This window comes from Thrips palmi, unplaced genomic scaffold (assembly GCF_012932325.1).
Source record: "Thrips palmi isolate BJ-2018 unplaced genomic scaffold, TpBJ-2018v1 HiC_scaffold_4, whole genome shotgun sequence".
Classification (NCBI taxonomy): domain Eukaryota; kingdom Metazoa; phylum Arthropoda; class Insecta; order Thysanoptera; family Thripidae; genus Thrips; species Thrips palmi.
In genome coordinates, this window is record NW_023144631.1 from 8,150,974 (window position 1) to 8,176,131 (window position 25,158).

Genomic DNA, 25,158 nt, shown 5'->3' on the forward strand with positions numbered 1-25,158 from the left:
ATAGGGCAATATGCGAAATACTGTGGAACGATAGTATGGCAAATCAGGTCAGTCAGATGGCGTTCCCTGCGCAGGAAGAATCCTGGAAAATTTGCCCATCTCCGATAGAATTGGATTGAGTCCGAAATGGCTGCAGCCTCTTTTACCGGAGCCTGAGCTTCTCTCTTTGTCACGTGGAGACGAGGCTGTCGTGCAGCACACGCGCCAGTTTGAACGCCAGTGCAGCTCCCGCCACCGCCAGCTAGAACTAGCCTCTAACGAGGCGGGCCGTCTCGGTTTTGGCGCGCATTCTGTGTGACGTAGAGCAGACATCAAGATGTCAAGAGAAAAGAAATTTGCATCTTTTCTTGATTTTTTAATTCTGGTCTGTGTAAGCAAGGAGGTGAATGACGATCATTAAGAGAACACTCAATTGAAAGAAACACAATTTATTTAGAATAATATGCTTTCCTTCCATAATAAAAGAAAATATGTTTTTACATGAAGAGGAAAAAAACTGAACTTCCCACACAAAAATATAAACACAGCCCTTTCTTTTTTCCAATCATTTAAAAACATTCTTCTTTAATAATATCAAACTAAGCTTGGAACTGTCTTCCTAATCAACATTAAATTTAAGAATTCATGTTAAGTTCAAATCAAAACACATAACTTAAATCAACTTGCTTAACTTCAGCTTTGCAAAATCAAAACATATTTCACATAGAAAGTCCAGCCATTGTCGGGCAGACACTGCACTGCATAAATAAATATACACAAATCAATTTCAAGATATAAATGTAAGAGAAATTTGATCTCTTGAATTACGCTGAGACTGACTATCTGTCAAAACCCTATCAGTAAAAAAAAAAGAAGGGTTTCAATTTTAACTGATAGAACCCATTTATTTATCAGATGAGGAAGAGTCCTGCAACAAAAAGTTTTGTAACAATGAATTCTTGTTGATACAGTACAATCTTTCATAATACAAATTAATGGTGAGAAGACTAACCGAAGAATCACAGTCCGCACAGTGCCAAGAATATCCTCGAATCTTCGGGGATTTCCTCACAGGGGGATCGAGGCAGTGGAAATGGTAACATTTCTTACACTCATCACACCTGCAAACAATTAGAAAATCTTTTCTTTAAAAAATGTTCTAAAAAACCTAATTAACTTTCAGAGAACCTCCTCTTACCTCACAAGATTCTCCTTGGAACCAGGCTGTTGGCAATGGTCACATTGAGTCAAAATGTCTTCCACCTTCTTTTTGGCCCCTGAAAGTCTTTGAGGACGAGGTCCCATGTCTGTAGGCGGTAGTGAAGTTGTGGTTGTTGAAGAAATTGACATGGGACTGATACCAGCATTCATCATGGGGCTGGCTGATGAGACCAAAGTTGTGACCATGTGTGGTGTGATAGCCTGGCTTGTTGGTAGCACACATCCTGGTTGGACCGGGAGTGGATGTGCCACATCTTCATCACTAGTCATCGCAGATGCCACATAAGTCTGTACAGTTTGTCCCAAACCAGTTGGAGTAATTGTCTTTATCTGAAACAAAAGAACACTCAAATAGTTACAAACAAATACCTAATTAATGATCATGTTTGTGTAAGCACCCAGCATAATGAGAAAGTACCTTAATTTTGGGAACATGAGGCTGAGGATGGGTAGGAGAAACCTGCCAATTTTCATGATCAAAACTCTTCTTTTTCCTTTTCCGTTTGCGCTCAGCATTTGAACCATCTGGGCTAAGTTCAGGGGAGTACCGGTGCTTCTCCTTTCGCTTTTTCTTGGAAGCTTTGGGCTTCGAATCAGTACTTGGGCCAGGAATAATCTCTATGTCAGCATCATTTCCTGCATCTAAAGGTCAAAAATATTTTTTTTTAAGGTTTCTTTGTGAAATTAAAAAGAACAAAACAAGTAAGGATGCACTTAAAACCGCAGTGTAATGAATTCAAAAGAACTTTGAAACAAGGCCATACCCATGGAAATGTTGGAGAGTAGTCCCGAGTCACTTTGAACAGCTTCTCCATCAGATTTGCCCTACAAGTTTAGATAAGTATAAGTTATGAGTGTTAGGTTAGAGACTGTTAGTTAGTACAAAAGGGGATAGTTTCTCACATGACTTTTGTCCGATTTGCGCCTGAGTTTCCTAGGAGCTTCAGGATCTAAGCATGGAACATCCGATCCAGAAGATTCTCTATCACATTCTGAGCATTGCCTGCAAAACAATAACAGAGGGGATATTTTTTTAGTAAATTATTATAAGCAGTTAATTTGTCTTTTTAATTGAAACTTACCAGCCAAAGAGCTTAGTTTTCTTTGGCATTCGTGTGAGTGGTGGATTCAAACAGCCTAAATGGTAATACTGCTTGCAGTTATCACAGTGTGCAAGAAGATGTGGGTCATTGCTTTGTCGACATTTCCCACATGGCCCAAGGACTGGAGCTACAGTTGAACTTGAGCTAATAGTCGAGGAGGCATCCACAGCAGCAGTGTGGGCAACAGCCACAGAATTAGGCAAAGTACGAGCAGCCGCAAAGCCTTGAGCCAAAGAGTATGGGAATGCTTTCAGTGCTCCAGCAGTGGGAACAGCTGGGGTAGAAAAAAGATATGGAAATTAATTTTCAGAGGCAATAGAAAAGTAACACTGCTTTAATATGAACCAATCATCACTTACCATGAGAATTGGCTGTGGGTGGAGGTTTGCTAAGTGATTCAACAGAAGGTAAGGCTTTCTTGGGGCAAATAGCATGAATCATTCCATGAAGCATCTTTATTTTTTCCTTTAGTACCTTATTCTTTTCATCCTCTTCTGCTTTGATGGTCAATAACTGTGAATAAATGGTCACCCATTGGATAATTTTCATTCAACAATTGAGCTTGAGACTTATCAAATAAGAGGATGAGGGGGTATGTCACAGAGGGGGAGCATGGTCAAGAAATTACCTGCTCATATTTTTCACCACTGGCCTTCTGCTCATCAAGCAGTTGAGCATTACTCTCCACATAGTCTTGCAGTTGCTTCTTCATTTTTGAGATCCTTCCAACACGGTCTAGGAAATAGGCTATGAACTCAACACTGGAAATGAACAGAAGAAATGAGTGACAAGAAACTGAAAAATAACTGAAGAGAGAATGCATTGATCACGAAGATTAACCTGAAAGAGGGAGGAATGTGCCACTTTCTATTCACATCTTTCAGTGATGATATTTGAGCTTCCTGGGCCTCCATGGCTCCTGTGTTCATTCCAGCCAATTCTGCCTTGCGCCACAAAAGACGACAGGCAGTGGCTGATGTAACCAACGCTCTAGGCATCTTTTGAGTCGGTGGCACTGCGAGAACAGAGTTATGTAGGGTGTAAAAATGGTCTATCAAGTCAACTATGCAAATCAAACAATTTAAAAAAAAAAAAAAGTGTTGTCTTACCAAATGCCTGAGAATTTGCAGTGCGATAATCTAAATAGTGACTTCGGGCTTTTCTAAACTTTCTTTGTATTCTCTCAACTTCTTTCTTGTCCTTCAGCTCCTGCTCCTGTTTTCGTTCCTTCAAACGGTCTTGCAAAAGAATGAAATTTTGACGCCGTCGTCTGAAATATGACAATGCAACATGTTTACACTTTAACAACAAACAGTGGTACACAAAGTGATGAAATGAATAAATTACTTGGTCAGCAGTTTATCAGAGTGCATTTTACAGTGTGCATAAAATTTGTCAACTGTTTCTGTTTCTGGATCCTCTAGGTGAGCCTCTTGAAGGAGACCCATTCTCTGAGCACTGCAATTGAAATTAGCTTTAATTAATTTTCAGAACTATTGGTTGATGGCAGTTGGCTTTAGGTAAAAAGACCACCATTGGAGTACAGATAAAAATTCACCAACCATGAGGCATGAAAATATGTACGACACATCCCGGCATCACATTCAATGCAAACACCAGTTCTTGCCAAACGCTCATCTTCACATAGAGTGCAAACCTTGGCACCAAACTTAGTGTAGGGCATTTTAAACAGGGATAATTTTTCTCCATCAGTCGGAAATAGTCCAGGTATATACAAGACACAAACTAAATGAGCCCATCGGCCCACATCAGTTTCTTTGAAAATTCCACCTGCCACAGAGAATGGAAAAATGACAAAGAGTTACCTTACTACTTAAGAAATGATAAGGCAACAAGCGAAGCTCACCTGAATTTGGACAAAGCTCACAACTGGGGTCAGTCACTCCAGCTCGACAGACATCACAAAACCATGGCAAGTCAGGATTGGAAGAATCTACACTGGCTAAGCTATCACTGTCAGACATTCCATAACATTCTAGGCACAAAAAGATAAAAAATTAGCTACAGTTGACATTCATTGGAGGTATGAAAAACATGATCAAAGAAAAACTTACTTTCATGGACAGTTACACCACAGCTATCACATTCTACCAATTCATCAAAGTCATCATTACTATCTCCCAAGCAGCCCCAACATCGTTTTACCAAGTTCTTCTTCACCTATCATTCAAAATGTTTGTCCATTAGTAGAGGTGAATTCACATCCAATGAAAGCAGAAAATAATTACTATAGTTCACAAACCTTCTTGACAATTTCAGAATTTAAGCCACCAGCTGAATTGAGCCTCTGCTGCAACTCCTCAGCAGTGATACCTGATGATTTGGAATTTTCTGCCTCATCATTGTCAGAATCATCATCACTGTCATCATCGTCGTCATCATCATCATCACTAGAACCATCACTCCCACTACCTGAAAATGTATTAACAGATAAGTATAAGAGAGAGATGCTGGGAAAACATGATAAATTGAAAAACGAAACAATGAATTTTCCTCTTGCCTTGTTTGCTTCCTTCGTCATTGGAATCCAGGGAGTCGTCTGACCCATCTTTGTGTTCCTCAGGATTGAAATCACTGTCATCAGAGCTCTCTAAATCCAAATCAAACAGTGGTTGTTCTACTGGCTTAACTTTTCTTTTATTTGGATCCCGCTCTCCTGCAAAAATTGAAACTGGTGCACAAAACACCTTATTAGTAATTAAAATTTCATGTAACAATAGACATTAACAGAAAATGACAGTCTCTCTGTACAGTTGTTCTTAAACTGTTGAACAATTTGTTGCACTAAATTCTGCAAGAGTTAAATGAATCAGTAAGAGACCGACAAACTATTTGACTGTCGCAACACTGAATGAAAACATCAAGGAAACACGCTGCAGATATCATACTGACTTATGTGAAACTTTAATGATAATACTACTGTGACAGAACCAGAAAATTTGGGGAAGGTTTGCAGCAACTTCCATTAACAAGTGTACGTTATCAGATATAGGTCGAGGGCAGTGTCAAATGCGACTGGTACACTGTGTTCTGACCAAATGCACTGAATCCGCACGTCGTGCGAAACGTAAAACGAGCAAAATGACATTAAAACTAGCCGGGCATGGAGCGTCCGGCTCCAGCCTGGGACTGGGAGGCCACCGGCAAGGATTGCTCCAAGGCAAACGGTTTAACACTTACGCCAACTCATTTTAAACGAGGTAGATTTCCGGTTTTCTCCAGCGGCACAACCCAAGGCGCTCCTCCAAAGTTACGTCACAAATGCCCAGCGACAAGGGGATAAAGTGCAAGACTTAAATTTCTTCAAGGGATGATAACTCCCATTATCCGCCTTCAAGAAATTGCGGTTAGGGAAGCTTGAGGTGGCTTGCCGCGTTCAGTTAGCTAGCAGATGGGAAGAGAAGGAAAAGGTAGTTTTCGCACTTGCTAGCAGCTGTCGCTTCAGACATACAAACACGCTGAACGTAAAATTTCATTGTCGTCTTTCATTTTTAGAAATAAATGCAAAGATAAAATGGGTAATGTATTGTAGAGGTTCATTCCAGACGCCCGAGCAAAAACCACAGGGGCTTTCTGCTTTCTGTGAAATATTTTTGTTTCAGTTTGACCAACGTAACGTGCAGCAACAAACATCAACAAAAACAAAAACAAATTTGGATTTCTGCATACTCTGCTGTTTTCTCTGCTGAAAATTCTGCCCCAATGTATGTTGTCAGCGTGTTCAATGTGTAGTTTCCATATCGCGATTTAAAGTAACATTATATTGTTTTTTCATTTTTGATTAATTTTATAGGCTATCTCTGCACCCTCTCAAACAGTGTGGTGACATCAAAACTAACCGATAGGTTACTTGATTCTGACACTTCGTGTGCTCGGCCAATCCACTATGGGTTCGGAGCAGAGTACATCTGCTGGTGGTGGTGCTGGCCAATGGCCCCAGCGTTCCGTCTCAGCAGCAGCTGACAGCAGAGTCAACCAGTTTCGTCGAGGGAAATCTTTGGCGGAACGGTCTGAAAGCTCCATGGAGGATCACGATGATTCTCCTGGCAATCGCCCTGGGAACACATCTCCTGGTCCCAGTATTTGTTCTGATTCTGACTTACCGTATATTTCATATACTGTCAGTCGCCCAATTGGAGGTGAGGGTGAGAGTGGTTTTATTGTTTGATAAATGAGTATAAGGCATGCAGCTGACTGGAGACTAATCCTACTTTTATTTATTTTGCCTATAGATTCGCCAAAGCTGTCCAACAAGCAACAGCTTCAGCGTGGCCGGTCTCTTGGGGGCGCAATGCCTAGCTTACAACTCCAGTCTGGTAGTGCCAACAAGAACCGCCATTCAACAGGGGGGATGATCTCAGGCAGTTCGCAGAAATGGAATCAACAGGCACAAAGACCCCACAGCATAGTTGTAGTTAAAGCAGCAGCTGACCCTGTAACACTGGAGAAGGATACAGATCTTGTTCGTCTCCAGGTAACCTATTGTACACCTTGATTACATAGATTTTGATTTGTTGGTGGTATCATATCTAATTTTATTTGCATTCATCTTGACAGAATGTTCCGATGTTCTTACCCATCATGCGTGGTACACTTAATCTACCTGCTGCTCGGGATCCTGAGGTACTGGAAAGGCTTGATCCAAGTGGAACATTGAATTTGTGTCTGCGGTATCAGCAGCACCTTGCATTGTGTGCCAATGCTGTTGCGGCAGATCAAAACCAAATTATTTCGAAAGTGAGAGAGGTAAGTGTGTAAATTGCTTCACCAAGATAGAATTATTTTTTATTTAAATCATTTTTTGCCTTGCAATTTCATTTAAATTAAAATACTTTTTGTTGCAGATTGACTTTGAAACACAAAAGCTAGTAACGTCACTTACTGAGCGTCAGAAGAAATTTTCAAAGTTTGCTGAAAAACTGCAAAAAGTTAGGGATGTCTCAAATCAATTAAACAAATGCCATATTCTCCTTAACCAAACATTAGAAAATATTGAAACTTTAAATAATGCTCTGCCTTTGGACGATCGTTTAGAGCCATTTGTTTGGACTACAGGATGACAAACACCAGATGAGGAGCAGACACATGAGATTGATGACAATTCTGAAGAAATTGATTTGAAGTAATTGTAACTTCGGAATCAAAATTGCCATTGCCTGCTTCTCATCTTCAAAACACTGCACTGTGATATTTTTATTTGCCTAGCTCTGAATTTTGATCTCTCTGTGATGCTGTCTTAGTGTAACCAATTTTTACATACAGTGATGATGTCAAATTTGTATCCTTGTTAACGTTAGGTGTTGTAGACGGTTTGTAGTCAGCTTTTCCCATCATCTCCCAAAGGTACATTCACTGGTGTTTTATTTTTTTGACAATTTCATTTTTGTATCTGTCAAAAATAATGTTATAATAAAGGAGCCCTGTAGTATTAAATATACTCATACAACTAATATTTGGTTAGGTAAAATTATACCCGTGCATAAACACCTGTAGCTTCTTTCATAAGTGCTCCTTAGCTTGTGTGTTCTCCAGAACACTTGAGAAAGTTGACATAGGTATTTGTCTGTCCATATCTCTACACATGTCTTAGTGTTGGGCTGTATGTGATTTCCAGTCTAGTCATATGAGTGATTCGAGTGTTTTCATACCCGTGGAAAATAAATGGCTTATTTGTGTGGTTGAGATGCAAGGCGCGTCTTTTCTCTTTGCCCCCATCTCAACTGCCGCACGCCGTGCCGCCGAGCGCCCGCCAAACGAGGGATAGGCAGCCCGCACGACACCTGTGTCGCCGCGTTGCCTACCCACGGTTGTCCGGGCGCTAAGCACTTGCGTGAGCCACTCCAAAAGCCATGAAAAGAAAGACAAAGTACACATTTCCTTTGATAGAGCTATATATTTTTTACTTCAGAGATAGCCGGTCAGATACATCCAATGCTCCTCGACTCCTCACAGACTATAATCATATTTAAGTTATTTTCTCTCCTGTGGATGTGGATAAATCTAGCCAAAAGTGGCTCTTTTCATTCTTGATAAATTTCATAAAATAAGCAAAGTTCTAGTAAATTTCTGGTGTTGACATCCTGCTCAGCTCAATGAGGCTCTAACAGCTTAACGCGTGGTTCCAACGACCGCAAACGGATCAAAGGAACACAAAATGCAATGGTAAGACTTCGTGGTGAACCTGTTTTGGAAGAAAGGCAAGGATAGGTGTCTCACAGATTGGATGCACAGGGAAAACAATTGCAAACTAGTACAGAAGAAGCACATCTCAGACTGAAAGATGTAAGCTGTGGTTTTCTCCCCGCGAGAAAAATGAAGTATGCCACAATTATACACTTTATACTTTCTTCAAAGCAAAAAAGAGAACAAGTTTACATTCATTTCCCCGCCAAACAGCCTCTGGTTTCTTTTAATAGAAATAATGGCAGCTCTATAAATGATGGCAGTGGAACACGCTATTGAGCAGTGCCAGGCCCGCTGCACACAGCCCAACAATCTAACAATACTGACCTTAAACATAATGGTTTCAGAGAAGACATACAATTAAGTAGAATAATCACTTTAAATTATAATAATAATACTAATAATAATAATAACGTTAATAATAATAATAATAACTTTTTACATGTTCTGTGATTTGGTCTCTAGTTTCACATTAATGTGTCTCAAATATTTACACAATTCCCCGCCCCACTTGGGATATTTATTCATAACTTCAACATTGATGAGGCACCCCATTTATTTTCATACACTCTCGCCATTTCATTTTATAAATTATATCACTTCTGAGCAATGAGATGGTAAATCCTTTAACGAATTGTCTACTTACATTCTAATGATCCGCGGCTATCACAAATGAACACCATGAGAAAGACTTGCAACTTTTTCCACATTACGTTAAAGAAAACAAAAAGCTTGCCTATAGGAGTAATGGCCAAAACTAAGGAATAATACTCATTAACCTTCCGAGCGTCATCGTCTCGAACGCGATGTGGGTGTGGCTTATTACCTTATGACCTTATTACATCGTACTTTGTGCTTGATAGTGTCGCGTCGAGCGCGCTGCTGGAAGCCTGGAAGGATCCTGGAAGGGTCCTGGAAGGGTCCTGGAAGGGCCCACACTGCCAAAGAAAGAGTCTCAACGAACAGGACGAGTTGGCGGTGCCACCCTCCGCCCCACTGGCAGACATGTTCGGAGCAGTTCGGCCGAGTTCGGCGCAGTGCCGTCGAACCAGGTAGGACGCAAACAAGAGCACGCTTGTGCAGGCGGGTTGTCGTCGGCCAGGCCGTCCTGCGCCCACGGCCCACGCGCTGGTGGTAGAGACGAGAAAGGCGAGGCCCGCAGGCCTAGAGGCTGGACCTAGAGGCCGGAGGCGATGTGCGGCTTGGCCGTGGTCTGCGCGATCTCGGACAGGCGCACGTCGATGGGCATCCGGTCGTCGTACAGGGTGGGCGCCTGCAGGATGATGCCGGCCGTGCCCACCAGCACCGCCAGCGTGAAGATCCACAGGAACAGCCGGTCCAGCACCATTGCCACGTACTTCCAGTCTTCTTTCACCTGTCCAACAAGCAAGGTGTTTTAGTAGTTTGCAACGACCGAGACGGAAAGGGAGAAAAGGGCGACTCATACCCTGGTGGAGTCCTCCTCCCGCTTGGTGTGGTCCGCTATGAAGCACACGCCGTCCATGGCCTTGTGCAGCTCTGGACAGTGGTGCCAGTGCCGGCTGGTGCCCCGCAGGTGGGGCATGTCCGGGGGCGGCCGGCTGGAGGGTCGCGGGGGCGGCGAGGCGTTGAGCGGCGAGGCGGGCATCAGGGGGTCGGGCACCCCGTCCAGCCCCGCCAGCCCCGCCAGCCCCGCCAGGTCGCCGAGCAGCAGCGGCGGCGGCGGGGTGCCGTGGATGCGACACGTGCTGCCGGCCAGCGTGCCCGACGCGCCCAGCTCTCTGCAGGCACAAGAAGCCGGTTAGCCGAGCCGAACGCCCTCGACGACCATTCACCAAAAGCCGACAAAGGAGCCACCTGAACTCGTCGTCGTGGCCGTAGCCCTGCGAGTAGCCCTGCGGGTACGAGTCGACGAGGTCGGAGGCCGAGGTCTCCCTCTCGGCGCTGTGGGCGCTGTGGCCCGAGTCGCGCATCTCCAGGCCGTTGCACGTGCGCACCACGACGCGCTGGCCCAGGCCCGGGCCCAGGCCCGACGCGCTGGACGCCGAGGCGGGCAGCCCGCCCTCCCAGCGCCGCCGGTCCGGGTTGTAGTGCGGCCGCCGCATCACGAGCAGCCTGGGCAGCACGTGGATGAACACGCGCCGCACCCACGGCGCCATGGTGTGCGTCTGCGGCGACCGGAAGTGCACGTTGAGCACCACCACCGTCACGCAGATGCTGCAGGCAGAGCGAGCAGAGCCAAGCGGTCAGACACACCGTCCAGACAAACCATCAAACCTTGTCTTTAAAAATTAAGGTTTTCGCTGACCTGAACGTGTCCAGGATCATGGTGAAGAGCACGAACTTGCCCAGCAGCGGGACGACGAGCGAAGTGGGCGGAATGATCTCGGCGAGCAGCAGGAAGAACACAGTGAGCGACAGCAGGATGCTGATGGACAGGGACACCTGTTGGCAAGACAACAACATCAGCACAACAACAATGCAGGCCGCGCGGGAGTATTCGTCATTAATGGCGTGACACGGATTTGCATAATGGACGTCCACGGCGTGCCGCGGGCTCCCCCCCCCCGCAAAAAGCTGAAAGCCGAAAGCCGGGCGCCGCGGGCATAACTCGTCACGTCAGCGGCATGCCGCCATGCCAAGCACTGCCGCGGTGGAGGCGCTTGGCGCTTGGCGCTCTCGGCTTTCGACCTTGTCCCCTGCCACGCCGCCCCGCCGCCACGCCGCCACGCCGCCAACGCGCCCAAAGAGCAAAGAGGCATGCATTGAGGGCCGCGCCGGACGCGCCGACGCGCTCGCACACCACGCTCCTCCATCGAGGGCCTCGCCCAGGGCCTCGCCGCGCCGAGCACCCCGTCGAGGGCCGTACCTGCCAAAGCGAGGCTCGGAGTTTTAACAACGAGAGCAAAAAAGCGAAACGGCAAAACAAAAACAAAACAAAATTTCCCTTTGTGTTGAACTTGTTCTTCGTTTTCGTTCCCCCGCCTCAATCTTTTCCAGGAAACCCTTCGCAGGCGTGGCACACGTTTGGTGCACGGCCTTCTCCCCGGCGGATCGGACTCCCCTCGGGAAAGCGGGGCGGAAACGCGAAAACGCGAAAACCGCTTCCCGTCCGCTGGCTCGGCTGGCCCGCTCTCTCTGGTTCTCACCTTCTCGCCGCTGTCCGAGGGCAGGTAGAAGACGAGCACCGTGAGGAAGGAGATGCCCATGCAGGGGATGATGAGGTTCACGGTGTAGAACAGCGTCTTCCGCCGCATGGTGATGTTGAACGTGATGTCCAGGTACGGCTCGTCGCAGCACGTGTAGAACTTCTCGTTCCTGGGCGGAGAGAGGAGCAAGGCGGTCAGACAGATTGCATTGGCGGGCTGGGGCGTCGGGACAGTCTGAGACTCACCTGACCGCGGGCACCTCCAGGATGTCCCACTCCACGGACGTGTAGAACTCGCTGAGGTCCACGCCGATGTCCACCACGCTGGTGCCTCGGACCTCGTCGATGTGGCGCAGGTCCACCTGGCGGGCCAAGCCGTGTTACACCAGTCGACAGGGAGGTCCAATATGGACGCACAGTGGGCAAGAAGACCCGCGCAGCCGACGAAAACTCTAGACGCGTTTTGAGCTCCAGCATGGCTCCAGAGTCGCTGAACAGGACTCGAACCAAACATTTGACCCCACCAATGGCTTCCTCGTGGGGTCACACGTTCGGTACGAGTCCTATTTCGCGACTCTGGAGCTCAAAACGCGTCCAGAATTTTGGCCGCCTCGGCCCACGGTGGGGCGACATGCTCTCAAACTCAACATTGACATCGTCGACATACCTGGAAGCCGTCGTAGGTCCAGGACCCGAACTTCATGACGCAGGTCTGCTCGTCGAAGGGGAAGTACTCGACGTCGATCTCACACGACGACTTGTAGATGGCGGGCGGCTTCCACTCGACCCGCCCCGTGTAGTTGAGCGTGGCCTTGGTGGCCAGCGTCACCTCGAAGTTGCCGTCGGCGCTGCGGACACATCATGCGTGGCTGAGACAGCGAGACAGACAGGACACAGGGAGGGATCGGCGCAACAGTTGACGCCCCTGTCCACCCGAGACGCGGCACGGCGGCGCGGCGGCACGGCAACGCGGGCCTGCACTGCTACACCACGCGGTGCCGCAGCCCGGCGCTGCCCGGCGCAGCCCGGAGTAGCCCCTAAATGGATGGGATGGATGGCCCATATTTCACAACAGAACACTCTGCTCGTGCACTTGTTGGGGCTCCCCTCGGGGCTCCCCTTGGTGCTGCCCCCGAGGCCTACAGCCCCTCGGGGGCCTCCCCCCCTCCCCTCCACTTTCCGTCTTAACGCGCCGCCGTCGTGGCGTCGTTCCACCTCTGGCCGAGGGCGATTCATTTCCGGGCCCCAAAATGTATCAACACCTTTATATATTTCATGAAAGTGCTGCAAGCGGGACGCCATTTCTCGCGCCGGCAGAGAGAGTGCTTTCCTTTGGTCTGGCTTATTACATGAAAACATAAAGCGGCACTGCAAGTAACCGGCATGCAGACGCACTTACTTGTTGTAGAGGACGATGTCCGGCCGCCAGATGTGGTCGGAAGGCACGTGCAGCATCTCCACGCCGCCGTACTCCCTCGGGTCCCACTTGAGCTTGTAGTCGTCCCAGGACTGGAACAGACAAAACAGCCGTCACGCAGTGGGCCAGAAGACCGGTGGAGGCGGCCAAAACCCTAGACGCGTTTTGAGCTTCAGAGACGCTAAATGGGACTCGAACCGAACGTGTGACCCCACCAATGGATACCGCGTTCGGAGAGCAATCGTATTGGTGGGCACACGTTCGGTTCGAGTCCCATTTAGCGACTCTGCAGCTCAAAACGCGTCCGGGATTTTGACCGCCTCCACCTGTCCTGTCCAGCGGTTTGTCTATGGTCGGTACGACGGGCGCTAGTCGTCGCTCCCTCCACGGACCAAGTCATCTCCGCATGTTGAGCCAGACTCCGCGGGTAATTTACATCGTGTGGCGCATGTGCTTCTCCAGGGTGAAAAACCGAGGCACAGGCGCCAACAACAGTTTGGCCACAAAAAATGACGGCTTTAGTGTACGGTTTACGACTGTGCGACGCGAGGCGCGAGGCGGTGTCCCGTGGCTGGGAGCTGGGAGCAAGCAGACTGTCTTTTTGCCGCAGCCAGAGACTGGAGTCGGACGAGGTGTAGTCGCGTGGCGCGCCTCGCGCAGCGCGGCAGCGTGGCAGCGCCGCGTGCCCCGATTCTGTTACATGCACGGGGACGCACGGTGAGGGGCCCCGCTGGGGGTAAGGCGGGGCGGGGATTTCATCACGAAAAGGAAAGTAGAGAGATGGAGAAGGGAATACGATTTTCCGTCGACTTTGGTTCCCGATACCGACGGCGCCCCGTGTATCCGGCCGGGGCGGGGCGGGCGGGGCGGGGCGGGGTGGGGCGGGTCATTACGGGCAGGACATCAAGGCGGCAAAAGGAGCGGTATAGTCGAGGGGCCGAGGCAGGCAGGCCGAGGCAGGCAGGCCGAGGTGCGAGACGGTGGCGAACGGCCCGGCCGACGGCACACCGCGCACCAGCCGCGCACGCCAAAGCGTTGCCCGCGCCGCAATCACCCGCCACCCGCCTCGCCTCGTCACACCACCGCACACCGCATGCCGCTTTCGAGACTGTTCCCACTTGTTTTGCTCGTTTCTGCTCGTGTTTTGCAACGCTATTTTTATTTACTTTTGCTCGCCTTATTTTTCCGCGCACAGCAATGCTAAGCCGCAAACGCTCCGACCACACGCTCACAGACAAGTACGTGCTCTCTCTCTCTCTCTCTCTCTCTCTCTCTCTCTCTCTCTCTCTCTCTCTCTCTCTCTCTCTCTCTCTCTCTCTCTCTCTCTCTCTCTATCTCATACACACACATTACACACAGTCGCATACTGACCGTCGGATTTGACAACTAATTAATATTCATATTTCCCGCGGCCAGTGCGGCCAATACGGTGTATCAGCGGATCAGAACGCCGGGAGCGCAGCGGGCAGTGGGGCAGACAGGCGGACAGATAGGCGGATAGACAGCCAGAGGGGGTGCATTGGGGAGCCGAGGGTCGTGTTCGGTGCCTCCCGGGGATGCACACTGCAGACCGAATCCGAGAGCAGTTTTCGTCGCTCTATCTCTCTCGCATTCATTGGGCGCCCAGTGTAGGCGCAAGAGAGACAGAGCGGCGAAAACGACTCTCGGAGTCAGTCTGCTGGGGTGCGACAAGGACAGCGGCGGCCAAAGTGCTCTGATCGATGCGAGATGAGTAAACAGGAAGAAACAACAACGACCACACACACACACAGCAAAATAAACAAAGATATGAGAGTCTTTTGATCCCCGAATGACGCGCGGCTTTTATTTTGAATGCTTCCCGGAACGAGGAGGAAATTAAAACAAGGCGGCGAGACGGAGCGAAAGAGCGAAAGAACGAACGGAAGGAAGAGTCAGCGTTCCGATGAGCGAGCAGAAGGCCGTGGCTCGATTCCTGGTGCGGCGGCATCGACAGCGATCCTGCAGCGATCCAGGAGGGAGAGGGAGAGAGAGTCGCGGCATTGCCAGAAGCAGCGGATAATTAATGAGGCTGTGTCTCGGCAGCGAAGGCGGGCACGGCGGCACCGCGGAGGACACGGCACGGCACGGCACGGCACGGCGCGGCACGGCACGGCCAGGCGGGGCGCGGAGCGGCGCAAGGCAGCCAGCAGGCGGGAGGAGCGGCCGCGGTTAATTTCCGCCATCGACCACCTGCTTCCCTGCTTCCTTGCCTCCTTTTCCAAGCGCTCACTAAATTCAGCCGGCGGTTTCCAAATTGTCATCTTTTGGTGTCATTTTCTTCCAAAAAATAAATAAACGAGAAGTAACTGGAGTGGCTCGACTCACCTGCTCGACCCACAAGTTGGTGGTCATGATTTGGTTCTTGAGGTTCTGCAACAGAAGAAACAACGGCTGTCATCAGTATGCTGCTGTGTTGGCGGCGCATCGGCGGCGAAAGGACGTGGCCGCTGCGGATGACGCCACTGACGTTGCCGCTGGATAAAAAAAGGCGCGTCAGACAAACGTTTTGACATGGGAATGACAAAACGACATCCGCTCCGCGCCAAACGGCCAAACCCGGAACGGGGTCAAGCCGATTAGGGCGGCCGCGCCGGCCGCATCGCGATGGTCATGGTGATGGTGATGGTGGCGGTGATGGTGGCGGTGATGGTGGCGGTGGTGACGGCGCCGCAGTTTAATTGACTGGTAATTGGCGGGGACAGTGGGCAACATGGTGGCGGCCTGCTGGTCTGCATGCTGGCCTGCCTGCAGGTGCGTGCCGTGCGCCACGCGCCACGCCTCCACGTCGCACGGCAGCCTACGACACGCTACGAATCGGGGCGGGGACCCACTGTCGGATCGCGCGCGCATCGCCAGCGGAAAAAATAATAAAAAAGGGAGGGGAGGGGCAGGAGATTTCCAAGAAAAGCCAGCAGCTCATCCTTGGGGACCTATGCTTGGATTTGGATCAACCGGGGCTGGGCCTGATCGTGTTCCTGGGACGCACACTGCAGGCTGGGGCGGCCGAGGGTGGGACAAGGACAGCAATACTCCCAGAGGGAAAGAGAGAAAAAAGGGGGCATTGTCGGACTGCACCCTCGCGGCATGCGCGATGTGTGAGCCGATTCGCTTCCATTCCAACTCCCACAAACAGGACCGAAAACACAAAGTCTTCCCCTTTTGTTCCGCTCCATCAGCGTAAGCACACATGGACACACTCTCGCGGCCTCGCTCTCACACCAACACACGCGCGAGCACCGCCGCTCCGAGGGAGCTTGATTCTCCACCCATGTGAATGGATGGGATGACCTCGGGAACATTTCAATATGCTGGCTACAGTCCTTGTTACGACCCTCCTTGGGGCCACCACCGCGCTACCGCCACTGCGGGCTCGCACCGCTGGTGGGGCTGGCGGGGCTGGTGGGGCTGACGGGGCTGGCGGGCAGGCATGCTGCTCATTGCATTTTGATGAAGAGCGTTAATGCTACGCTCGCGGGGCGCATTATTCAACCAAACAGGTGGCTCGCCTGCACCGCCATGATCACGGCGGTGATGATGAGGTGGAGGAGGAGGCGGTGGCGACGACAAGGCCCTCAGGGTCCTGAAGGTCGCAAAGGAGAAGAGAGTGCAAAGTTGGAGAAAGGCGGAAGGGGGTGGGGGTGTTTGAGGGCGTGTGTGCCGAGGCGGCCGAGGCCAGTGAAAGGAAGGGAAAGGGAAACACTTGAATCGCGCTCCGCCCCGCCCCGCCGTGTGTTTTGAACGCCGCGGGGGCGGAAGGACGGGGGGAACTCGGCGGAGGCAGTCCTGATTGGGTTAGAGACTTGGGTCCGGGACGACAGGCGACAGCTCGCCGCTTGAAACTGCAGTGGTGGCTGAGGGCCTTCTCGACGTGGCGGCCGCACCCGCCGCACCCCGTGTCTAACCACTCGAGAACTCCCGCGGCAGCCCTCCGCGCCCCCATGCGGCCCAGCCTCCTGGCCGCCGTGCCAGCCACAGGTAAATCCTCCCATCGCGTCGACCCGGCCGGCCCTCGCCGACCCGTTTATTAGACGCCCCACCCCGCCGCGCCCCACCCCGCCCCACCCCACCACACCCCGCCTCGCGCTGCGACCGTCGTCGTCTCCGGCCAATATGGGCGCACACAGCGCACTGAGAAAGTTGTAATTACCCGGTCGAGTCGAGTAGTGAAACCCGAAAGCGGAAATCCGGAATGCAAGCGCCCACTTAATGAGGCGCCGTCGTCGCCGGCCTCGCCGCGCCCCTCACTCCAAACTTCCAGCGCCGCGTTTTTGCGTTTCCGATTTCCGCCTTGAACTCGCAACGAGGCGAGCGGGGAGGGGAGGGGGAGGGGGGGGGGGCGAGCGCAGTGACTGTCTGCGGCGAGAGCGTCGCGTCTGGTCGCGTCAGCGCGTCAGCCTGCGGTCCGCGGGGTAGGCAGCCACGGCGGCCACGCGGCAGGCGTGTCGAGCGGGCCGGCCTACCGACGACTCCACAGGCGTTCGCTTGGCGGCTTGGCGGCTTGGCGGCTTCGCTCGGCGCTCGCACTTGTCGCTCCGCTCGGCTCGCACACGCCCCCACGGCCACACTGCGATTTAATCACGCAACTTGGAGAGCGCGCTGCTGCTGCCCCGCCCCGCCCCGCCCCGCCAAGCCGCCATCGCTTCCATCCGCCATCGCGAGCACAGGCAGTCTGCCTTATCCACCGCCAGCCAGCAAGCCAGCCAGCCTCGCGGCACTTTGTCGTTATTCCACGTCGTTTCCGCGTGCCGCAAACTTTTCGGCCGCGCGTGCCCTGCCGCGTACGTGTGTGTGTGTGAGTGTGAGAGCGTGCGTGCGGGGGTGTTGATGATTCCCCCGTGTACGCCGTCTTGGCCCGGCCCGGCCCGGCAGGGTGGTCTGACAAACGACTCTCCTTGTATCAGTGACAGCCTTTCTCTTCCTCCGCGGCGTGGCGGGGCGGGGTGGGGCGGGGCGGGCGGTGAGCGCGGCCTTGGCTGGCGCCTTAAGCTGCAGTGGCGGCGGGGCGCGGCGGGGCGCGGTGGCGGTGACGTCGCGTCGCGGCTACCTGCAGAGGCTGCGCTGGTGGCGCTTTCATCACAAGGGTGGTGTGGAATGGTCCAATTGATAGGCGGGAACAAAGCCAACCATGTAATTGAACAAAAAACCCTTTTCCCCCTTTAATTTTCCGGAACACGTCAACCTTTGTGTGTCGCACCGGATGTGATTTACAGCCCCGTCGACACATTAATCCCGGCAGCGTCGTGTCTCCCTCACGCCCACACGAGGCGCCCCGTGAGCGAAAGAGAGAGAGAGAAAGCCTCCCTCTGGCGATCAGCTTCAGCCTGCCGGCCGCGGCCACCGTCGCTACGCTCCATCTATCCGGACGCGCATCAGCCGGTCCCTCTCTCTCTCTCTCTGACACACTCTCTTCTCTCTCTCTCCGTGACGGAAATCTTATCGATGCCTCTCTCTCCCGGCTGGCCACCCCGGCGGGTGATTCTTCCTTCCGCGCACTATGGCACGGCCGGTATAACGGCCTCCTCCTCCTCCTCCTCCTCCTCCTCCTCGGCCACGAGCTGGCCGTCGGAGCTTCGCTGTCAATTATTCTATCCGAGATATATCGGCGGTCCGCGTGTCGATCTGGCGCCGCGGCGCCGCGGGTATCGGCCAGTATCGGCAGGCGGGCCACGTAGGGCCTTGCGCGGTGCAGCCAGCGCGCCGACACTTAACCTATCGCGGCGATCATAGCCAGGCGGGCCGTGCCAGCCCCAACCCCAACCCGCGGCCGCGGCGTGCGCGACATTGTCGCCGCGTCACCTATCACGGCCCATCAACTTCACGGCCTGCGCGGCCTGCACGCCGTCACCGCGCGGTAACGGCCTCCGCCGGGAATGCATCGTGTCGTGATTACTCATCCCGGCGTGCCCGGCGTGCCCGGCCGGGCGGCGCGTGCATTGTGGGCCGCGGCCTCGGCCTCTTTGATCTCACACTGCCATCCGCCACGGCCGCGGCCTCGCCAGGCCTCGCCAGGCCTCGCCAGGCCTCGCCTCGCAGTGGCGTCACCGCGTCACGCGCCGCGCCGCCGCTGCCTTTGTAAGCAATGACTAAGTGCGCCAGCTGGCTGCCGGCGTGGCGCGGCGTCGCGTTGCGTCGCGTCGTGTCGTGTGGCTGTGTGCGCAGCGGATGATCAAAGCCACGCTGTGCCCGTGGCCTCGTCCGGGGCGGGGCCTCGGCCGGGCTGGGCCTCACCTCTCGCGTGCCGCTGCTGCTTATAAGCCAGCAGATGTCACCGCGCCGAGACTTTCGGCGGGCCCCAGCACGCCGCGCGCCGCACTGCTCACTTCTTACTTGCGCCGCGGGCATTTGCAAAGAGAGAGCGAGAGGGAAAGGGAAGGGAGGGAACTCTTCAAAGTCGAACAGCACGTCGCTCCCTGGAGACGGTGGCGCGGCGTGGAGGCGACGAAGGCCCCGCCGCACCACGGCCACCACGGTACCCGTGTACGTGCGGCGGCCCGGCGGGTCGCTCTGCTCCAGTTTGCCTGCGACCGCCAGCAACGCCTTCCGGACGCGAGGACGGCGTCGGGGAACTTGTCCGTCGGCGTGGACGGTGGCGAGTCATCTCCCGCGCCACTCCACGCTCGCGCGCCGACTGACCGATTTTTCCAGCACGCTTGAGGGACTCATTTCATTCCGAGAGCAACGCGGAAGGGAAGGAAGGTAGAGACAGTGACGGCCGCCGTCGACAATTTCCCCCGACAATGCTCCGCTGCAAATAAAAAGGACAACCAGAAAAAAACAACAAGAATCGTCTTTCTCATCAGAAGAGCTGGCGAACACCGTCCCGCGGCCCGGTGCCTCCATCTAGAGGATGCTGCGAGGAAAGCTGGAGAAAAGGGAAGGGGGAGGGCTTGGTCCTAGTTCGAGGCGTGTCTCCTCCGCCCAATGTACGACTCTGGCCGCGGCGTGTGTGTGTGTGTGTGTGTGTGTGCAGTGGCAGCGAGTGGTGGCGGGCCAAACAGCAATAACAGTATCCGCGAAGGCCACGCCAACAGAAGGTTAATGCGGTAATCATAGACTGCTGGCGGAATGCGGAGCGGGGAGCGAGCGACAGCCGGAAGGGTCCAGTACCTCAGGACCTCCGTGTGCGAGAGAGTGGGGGGGAAGGTCCGTGCGGTGGCGCCGTCCTGCCTCGCGCCTTCTAATATATAAATCTCGTTATTTGTTTCCCATCAAAAGTTTTCACTCGGAGCGCGCGGCGGCGGCGCCTGGCGGCGTGCGTTTGGCGCGGCAGGATCATCTTTCAAGCGGAAGACAGTATTTCCCGCGGGGGAGAGTGGGAGAGAGAAAGAGAGAGAGAGTGTTTCCGCGGAGGAACCGCGACGCCACCCTCGGCCACACCCAGCCAAACACACCGCGAGCGGGCCTCTCTCTCTCTCTCTCTCTCTCTCTCTCTCTCTCTCTCTCTCTCTCTCTCTCTCTCGCTCTCATTATTCCATTACGAGTGGCTGACGGGCAGGCTAATAAATCGCCATCACGCCATCCATTAACGAGACCCGAAGCGGGTATCCGCGCCACGTGACAGACCATCAGAGAGAGAGAGAAAGAGAGAGAGAGAGAGAGAGAGAGAGAGAGAGAGAGAGAGAGAGAGAGAGAGAGAGAGAGAGAGAGAGAGAGAGAGAGAGAGAGAGAGAGAGGGAGGGAGGGAGGGAGGGAGGGAGAGAGGGGAAGGGGGGGGGGAGACGGGAGAGGGTTCGACTGCTGCCAAGGCTGGGCGTTGGGCTACTGGCAGCGAGGCACCTGAATATAGCATGCGGGAGGGATCAGCCCGATCCTCTCCCTCCTCGTTCGCTCGGCCCGCTCGGCCCGTTCGGGCTTGGAGCCGCATGAGGTCACGTGATGGAGTGTTGCGCGCCGCAAATGGCAGGGCTATAAAGTGGTGGGAAGGGGGAGGGGAAGGGGGAGGGAGGGGGAGGCACCCGCAGCATTTGACTGCTTTTTATCACGGTTGGCCGGTTCCGCTGCGCCTATACGTACCACTGCATCGCACTACCACTGGCCGATGGCGCTCTGCAGTAAGCAGCACTGCGTTACTGCGTTCGTGTTGTGTGCGAGTTTGTGTAATGACCCCGCTCTCTGTGTGTGTGAGTGTGTGTGCGCGTGTGCAATAGCCGCAAGCGCGCACTCATATGGCCCCTACTGCCACACTGTCCGCCCCGTCAGGCCGACAGCCGTCTGACAACAAACGGCTGGCTGTGTTGGCTAGCTGCACGCTGGCTTCACGCTCGCGTACAGCGAGTACAGCGCGTGTCATGAGATGCGGCGCCCCATGCGCCCCGCGCCGAAAACCGCGGAGGCCAACAAAAAAATAAAAGATGGTTATAAAGACGCGCCGCCTCTTCCGACGGCATTCCTTGGGAGCAAAAGGCTTCGGGCGCGGCCTCTCCGCCACCACGAGGCCGCCAAGCCGACGGGGCGGGGCGGGGCGGCGCGGGGCGGGCCGCGCTGTTGCTCGGCCATTAAAACCCGGCCAGGGGTTTACTGCACGGCGTCCCCAGCCACCGCCAGCCACCGCCAGCCACTCGTCTCGGCGCCACCATAAGCCGGCCCGCCAACGCACTGGAATTTAACGGCGATGAGTACATTGGGAGGAGCCAGGCCGTTGCAGTAAAGAATGTTGCAGGCAGGAGGGCTGGCTGGCTGCCTGGCTGCTGAGGCCGGTCGCCATTTCGCGCCTACATTGGCGACGTCAAGCCGACGGGGCGGCGGTCGATGGCTCAGTGGGTTACGACGCCAACTGTCCCATCCGTCGGCGCCGCTGGCTCGGATTCAACTCCCGGCCAGGGCGGCACCGAGCTGACAGCGCCGGGGCACTGCGGCCGTGCCACTGTACGAGACATCACCAATTCTTTTGAAATAACGTGTCGTCGGCCGTCGCTGTCGCCCCGCCAGTGGAGGTTGTGTATTGTATCCCGTGGCCGACCAGAAGCGCTACGCGCCACGCCCCGCTGAGTCCGGCCCTTCAGCGATTGGTCGATTGGTCCCTCGTACTCCCCAGAGTCCCTCTGATCCCGCCGCCGCCGCCACCCCTGCGGGTCCGGCCGGGATGGGCCCGTTCGGCATGCTGTCAGCGGTGAGCCTCGCCCGGCCTCGCCCGGCCTCGCCGCCAGGCTGGCAGTGCGGGGCGGTGCGGGGCGGTGCGGCCCACGGTCGGGCAGTGCAGTATTAATGCCGGCATTAGCCTGATGGCGCTGCTGGCGCTGCAGCCCGTCATGTGGCTGCCCCGGCTGCCCCGGCCACCCTGACGAGCGATTTCGAGCAGTCGTTTCATCGCCCTGTCTCTCTCGCACCGCTGCGACGGGGCGCCCCGAGAGTGCGACAGAGACAGAGCGACAAAGGGACTCCCCGGCTAGGCGTCAGCCTGCTGGCCTTCCAGCCGAATGAACTGGAAGCGCCGCTGCAGCCGCGGCCCTTTTCTAGTGCAGCGCGCAGCGCAGCGCCACAACAAAAAGCGCGGGAGTGCCGCGGCGTCGTGGAGTCCGGCCAGCACGCCGGCACGCCGCGCTACGCGGCACGTAGGCCTGCGGAGTGCGGCTGGCTGCGGCGGCTAAATTCATAATGGCGTTACGGAGGCCTCTGATATGCATCGCCGTGGCGCCGTGGCCTTGGGGGCCGCCTTGGGCCGAGGTTGCGAGGTTCGGCAACATCCTGGCCTCGGCGGCCTCGGCGGCCTCGGCTTCCTGCTCGGCGGCCGTCCGGCCTCGCTAATGGGGGCCTCGAGGGGCAGGGCCAGCGCCCAGCGCACGCCCTCCTCGTCGTCTCGTCATCGCGGGCCTCCATTTTTACAGCCCCGCGAGGCGCGCCACTGCGAAATTAGCGCGCGGTCTGGAGGGTCTGGGGCCCAGGGGCGGTGCCGCGGTGCCGGCCGCACTCCGTGATAAGCAGCCAGTGTAATTGTCGGCGCTTTTCGCTCCCATTGTTGCCTCCAATTACTGCCTGCAAACTCGGGAGGGTCCGGCCGCACCGCGCCGCGCCGCCTGCAGCCACCGCCAGCCCGAGCGGGCCGCGCGCTGTGCCTGTGGACCAGCCTTCATTCTGTATGAAGGGCCATGAAACAGTTTATGGCTGTGGAAGCCAAAAGCCACCCCAGGAATTATTCCAGCGGGATCCACTGGAAAGCCTGCTGGGGCGTGGCCGGGCGTGGCCGCGTGGCTGGAGAGGGGTTGGCTGGAGCGAGGCTGCGTGGCCGGGGCGGGCCGGGGGAAACCTACCCCTGCTGCACTTCGCGGCCGCCCGGCCCGGCCGGCTGATGGCCATGGAGAAGATTATCGTGGAGGTACAGCGGCGTAGAGATGGGCAAGGAGGGAGAGTTCGAACGAACGCAATTTTTTTGGGGCGTAGAAATAGTGGTTTTGGTTGATTTTGAGCGGCCTCTGCGTCCCATCCAAGCCCGGAAAACGTACTCCCTCAGCGAGGCCGCCTCGGTTTGGAAACAGTCAGATCGTTCGCGTTCGCTCCGTTCGTGGCGAGGCGGGGCAACGCGTCAATGTGCACACGAATTAAAGGCGGGGCGGGGCGGGGTGCCCCTGCTTCTGCCGGGGCAGTCACGCCTGCATAGCACCAGTGCATTCCGAAGGCTGGAGGCTGCATACCGCACGGGGGCGGCGGAGCCAGCGAGCCAGCGGAGGGACGGCTGCCTTGTCTCCCGTGGGAGTGGGCTGCGTCCCGCCCCACCCCGCCCCACCCCGCCCTCTCGGCCCGTTCAACGGCCGCCCGGCACTGCCTAATGAGCCCTGAGATTTGGGAGTCATTGAAGATCGATAGTGGCCAGGCAGGCAGGCAGGCGGGCAGGCAGGCGGGGGGTCGAGCAAAAAACGCGAAGGGAGGAAATAAAAAGGGAGGCGTTGCGCGGAAGGAGAAAACGTCGGTTCGAGACGGACGGCGAGGTCAAGGAGACGCCGGGCTGGACCACTTGACGATGTTCCCCGACAAAGTGAAGTGGCGACGGACGAGCAAACGCCAGGGGCCCTGCCGCGCCGCGCCCCGGCCCGCCCCGGCCGACGCCGGAGCCATTGCGGGAGCCACTGGACGTCTGCCGGACACAAAGGGCGGTCTCGGACTTGGCCAAAGCACAAGGGGGCCTCGGCCAGCCTCGGCGTCCTTGGCCGGGACGGCGACGGGATCACAGAGCGCGGCCTGCACTGGGCCTGGCCGGGGCGCCGCCTTGGAGGCCCTCCCCTCCTCAAAGAGGCTAATTCGAGATAGCGATGCACTTTGAGCCGGGGCACTGAAGGCTGAGGCCGGCTGAGGCACTGAAGCGTTGCCCGCCCGGACAGGGCCCGGCTAAGAGGCTGCAGATCTGGCAGTTCTAACTGGGCGGCGACGATAGGGACGGGGCGTGGCGGTGGCGTGGCTGTGGCGGCACAGGGGGGGGGGGGGGGGGGACCGCCACCGCGGTGTAGAGAGAGGGCAGGCAGTTCGCTTTCGCTCAAATGGACGCAACTCGGTCGCAATCAGCTGGCAGGCGCTTGGAGCCCAGCCCGGGGCTTCCCAGCGCGGGACAGCCAGAGATTAGCGACGCCTCTCTCTCCCCTTCCCCCTCCCCCTTCCTCCTTCCTCTCTCCTCTCAAATCAAAAAGGACCTTCCACGCGGCCTGTTTGGTGTTCATGCACCCCGTAGAAACCAACAGAACGTCGTAGCAGCGAAGAGAAGTTTTTTTAAATTTCTACGATGTCCTCGCAGAAACCACACAGGCTTCACAGAAACCTAAAAAAGCCTTTGACGCGAAAACGAAATCAACGCCGAGCAATTTCGAAGCGTTGTCATTTTGTGCACGTCAGTGCCGCCGGCGGGCCGGGGTGACGTGAAACGCAACCGTGGCCGCCTCGCCGCGCCATTTCTGTTTCAATCTGCCGGGACTCTATCTGCCCGCCCCGCCCCGCCCCCGGGCGGCCGCAGATTATGTTTCAGTCACAGCGACACGAGGGAGGAAAAGGAGGAGGCGGGGAAATAAAACAACAATCTGATCGACCGTCGTGACGCGGATTGACACCGCGTCGCTGCGCCTTGCTGCGCCTTGCTGCCTTGCTGGGCTCGTTACCACCGCGAC

General features: G+C 54.9%; 3 protein-coding genes across 4 annotated transcripts in view; 1 reads left to right on the forward strand and 2 right to left on the reverse strand.

The window, feature by feature from the left end:
• Window positions 1-412: 412 nt before the first annotated feature.
• LOC117649083 (PHD finger protein 14) lies at window positions 413-5,732 on the reverse strand. The gene is made up of 18 exons (XM_034391503.1): window positions 5,505-5,732; window positions 4,825-4,995; window positions 4,567-4,736; window positions 4,379-4,484; window positions 4,171-4,299; window positions 3,866-4,094; window positions 3,651-3,761; window positions 3,413-3,573; window positions 3,144-3,318; window positions 2,932-3,064; window positions 2,663-2,816; window positions 2,283-2,577; window positions 2,104-2,203; window positions 1,965-2,025; window positions 1,619-1,842; window positions 1,178-1,530; window positions 992-1,100; window positions 413-907 (listed from the first exon to the last, which is right to left on the reverse strand). Exons 1-18 carry the CDS (start codon window positions 5,512-5,514, stop codon window positions 884-886), a joined length of 2,715 nt encoding a protein of 904 aa, XP_034247394.1. The 5' UTR covers window positions 5,515-5,732; the 3' UTR covers window positions 413-883.
• A 180-nt stretch (window positions 5,733-5,912) lies between these two features.
• On the forward strand, window positions 5,913-7,761 carry LOC117649085 (BLOC-1-related complex subunit 5). 2 transcript variants are annotated; one of them, XM_034391505.1, is made up of 5 exons: window positions 5,913-6,028; window positions 6,118-6,469; window positions 6,557-6,798; window positions 6,882-7,070; window positions 7,169-7,761. In XM_034391505.1, exons 2-5 carry the CDS (start codon window positions 6,211-6,213, stop codon window positions 7,382-7,384), a joined length of 906 nt encoding a protein of 301 aa, XP_034247396.1. In that variant the 5' UTR covers window positions 5,913-6,028; window positions 6,118-6,210; the 3' UTR covers window positions 7,385-7,761. The 2 variants fall into 2 exon arrangements, with proteins under 2 accessions (XP_034247396.1, XP_034247397.1); XM_034391506.1 differs by having other exon boundaries at window positions 6,118-6,463.
• A 436-nt stretch (window positions 7,762-8,197) lies between these two features.
• LOC117649084 (acetylcholine receptor subunit alpha-like) overlaps window positions 8,198-25,158 on the reverse strand; it is a 39,193-nt gene continuing 22,232 nt past the window's right edge. Inside the window, exons 3-11 of the mRNA XM_034391504.1 lie at window positions 15,398-15,442; window positions 13,034-13,143; window positions 12,302-12,482; window positions 11,881-11,996; window positions 11,636-11,804; window positions 10,795-10,931; window positions 10,344-10,703; window positions 9,955-10,267; window positions 8,198-9,882 (exon numbers count right to left, since the gene is read on the reverse strand). Coding sequence (XP_034247395.1) covers window positions 9,685-9,882; window positions 9,955-10,267; window positions 10,344-10,703; window positions 10,795-10,931; window positions 11,636-11,804; window positions 11,881-11,996; window positions 12,302-12,482; window positions 13,034-13,143; window positions 15,398-15,442 — 1,629 coding nt within the window. The 3' untranslated portion in view covers window positions 8,198-9,684. The remainder of the gene's footprint in view (window positions 9,883-9,954; window positions 10,268-10,343; window positions 10,704-10,794; window positions 10,932-11,635; window positions 11,805-11,880; window positions 11,997-12,301; window positions 12,483-13,033; window positions 13,144-15,397; window positions 15,443-25,158) is intronic.

Excerpts from the sequence above, each read along its gene's own strand:
- LOC117649083 (XM_034391503.1), bottom strand. Across the intron at positions 2,578-2,662 it reads ACCCACAGCCAATTCTCATG|CTGTTCCCACTGCTGGAGCA; the intron begins GTAAGTGATGAT and ends TTTCTACCCCAG. Across the intron at positions 1,101-1,177 it reads TCCAAGGAGAATCTTGTGAG|GTGTGATGAGTGTAAGAAAT; the intron begins GTAAGAGGAGGT and ends AATTGTTTGCAG.
- LOC117649085 (XM_034391505.1), top strand. The coding sequence starts at position 6,211 with ATGGGTTCGGAGCAGAGTACATCTGCTGGTGGTGGTGCTGGCCAATGG. Across the intron at positions 6,799-6,881 it reads CAGATCTTGTTCGTCTCCAG|AATGTTCCGATGTTCTTACC; the intron begins GTAACCTATTGT and ends TCATCTTGACAG. Across the intron at positions 7,071-7,168 it reads TTATTTCGAAAGTGAGAGAG|ATTGACTTTGAAACACAAAA; the intron begins GTAAGTGTGTAA and ends TTTTTGTTGCAG.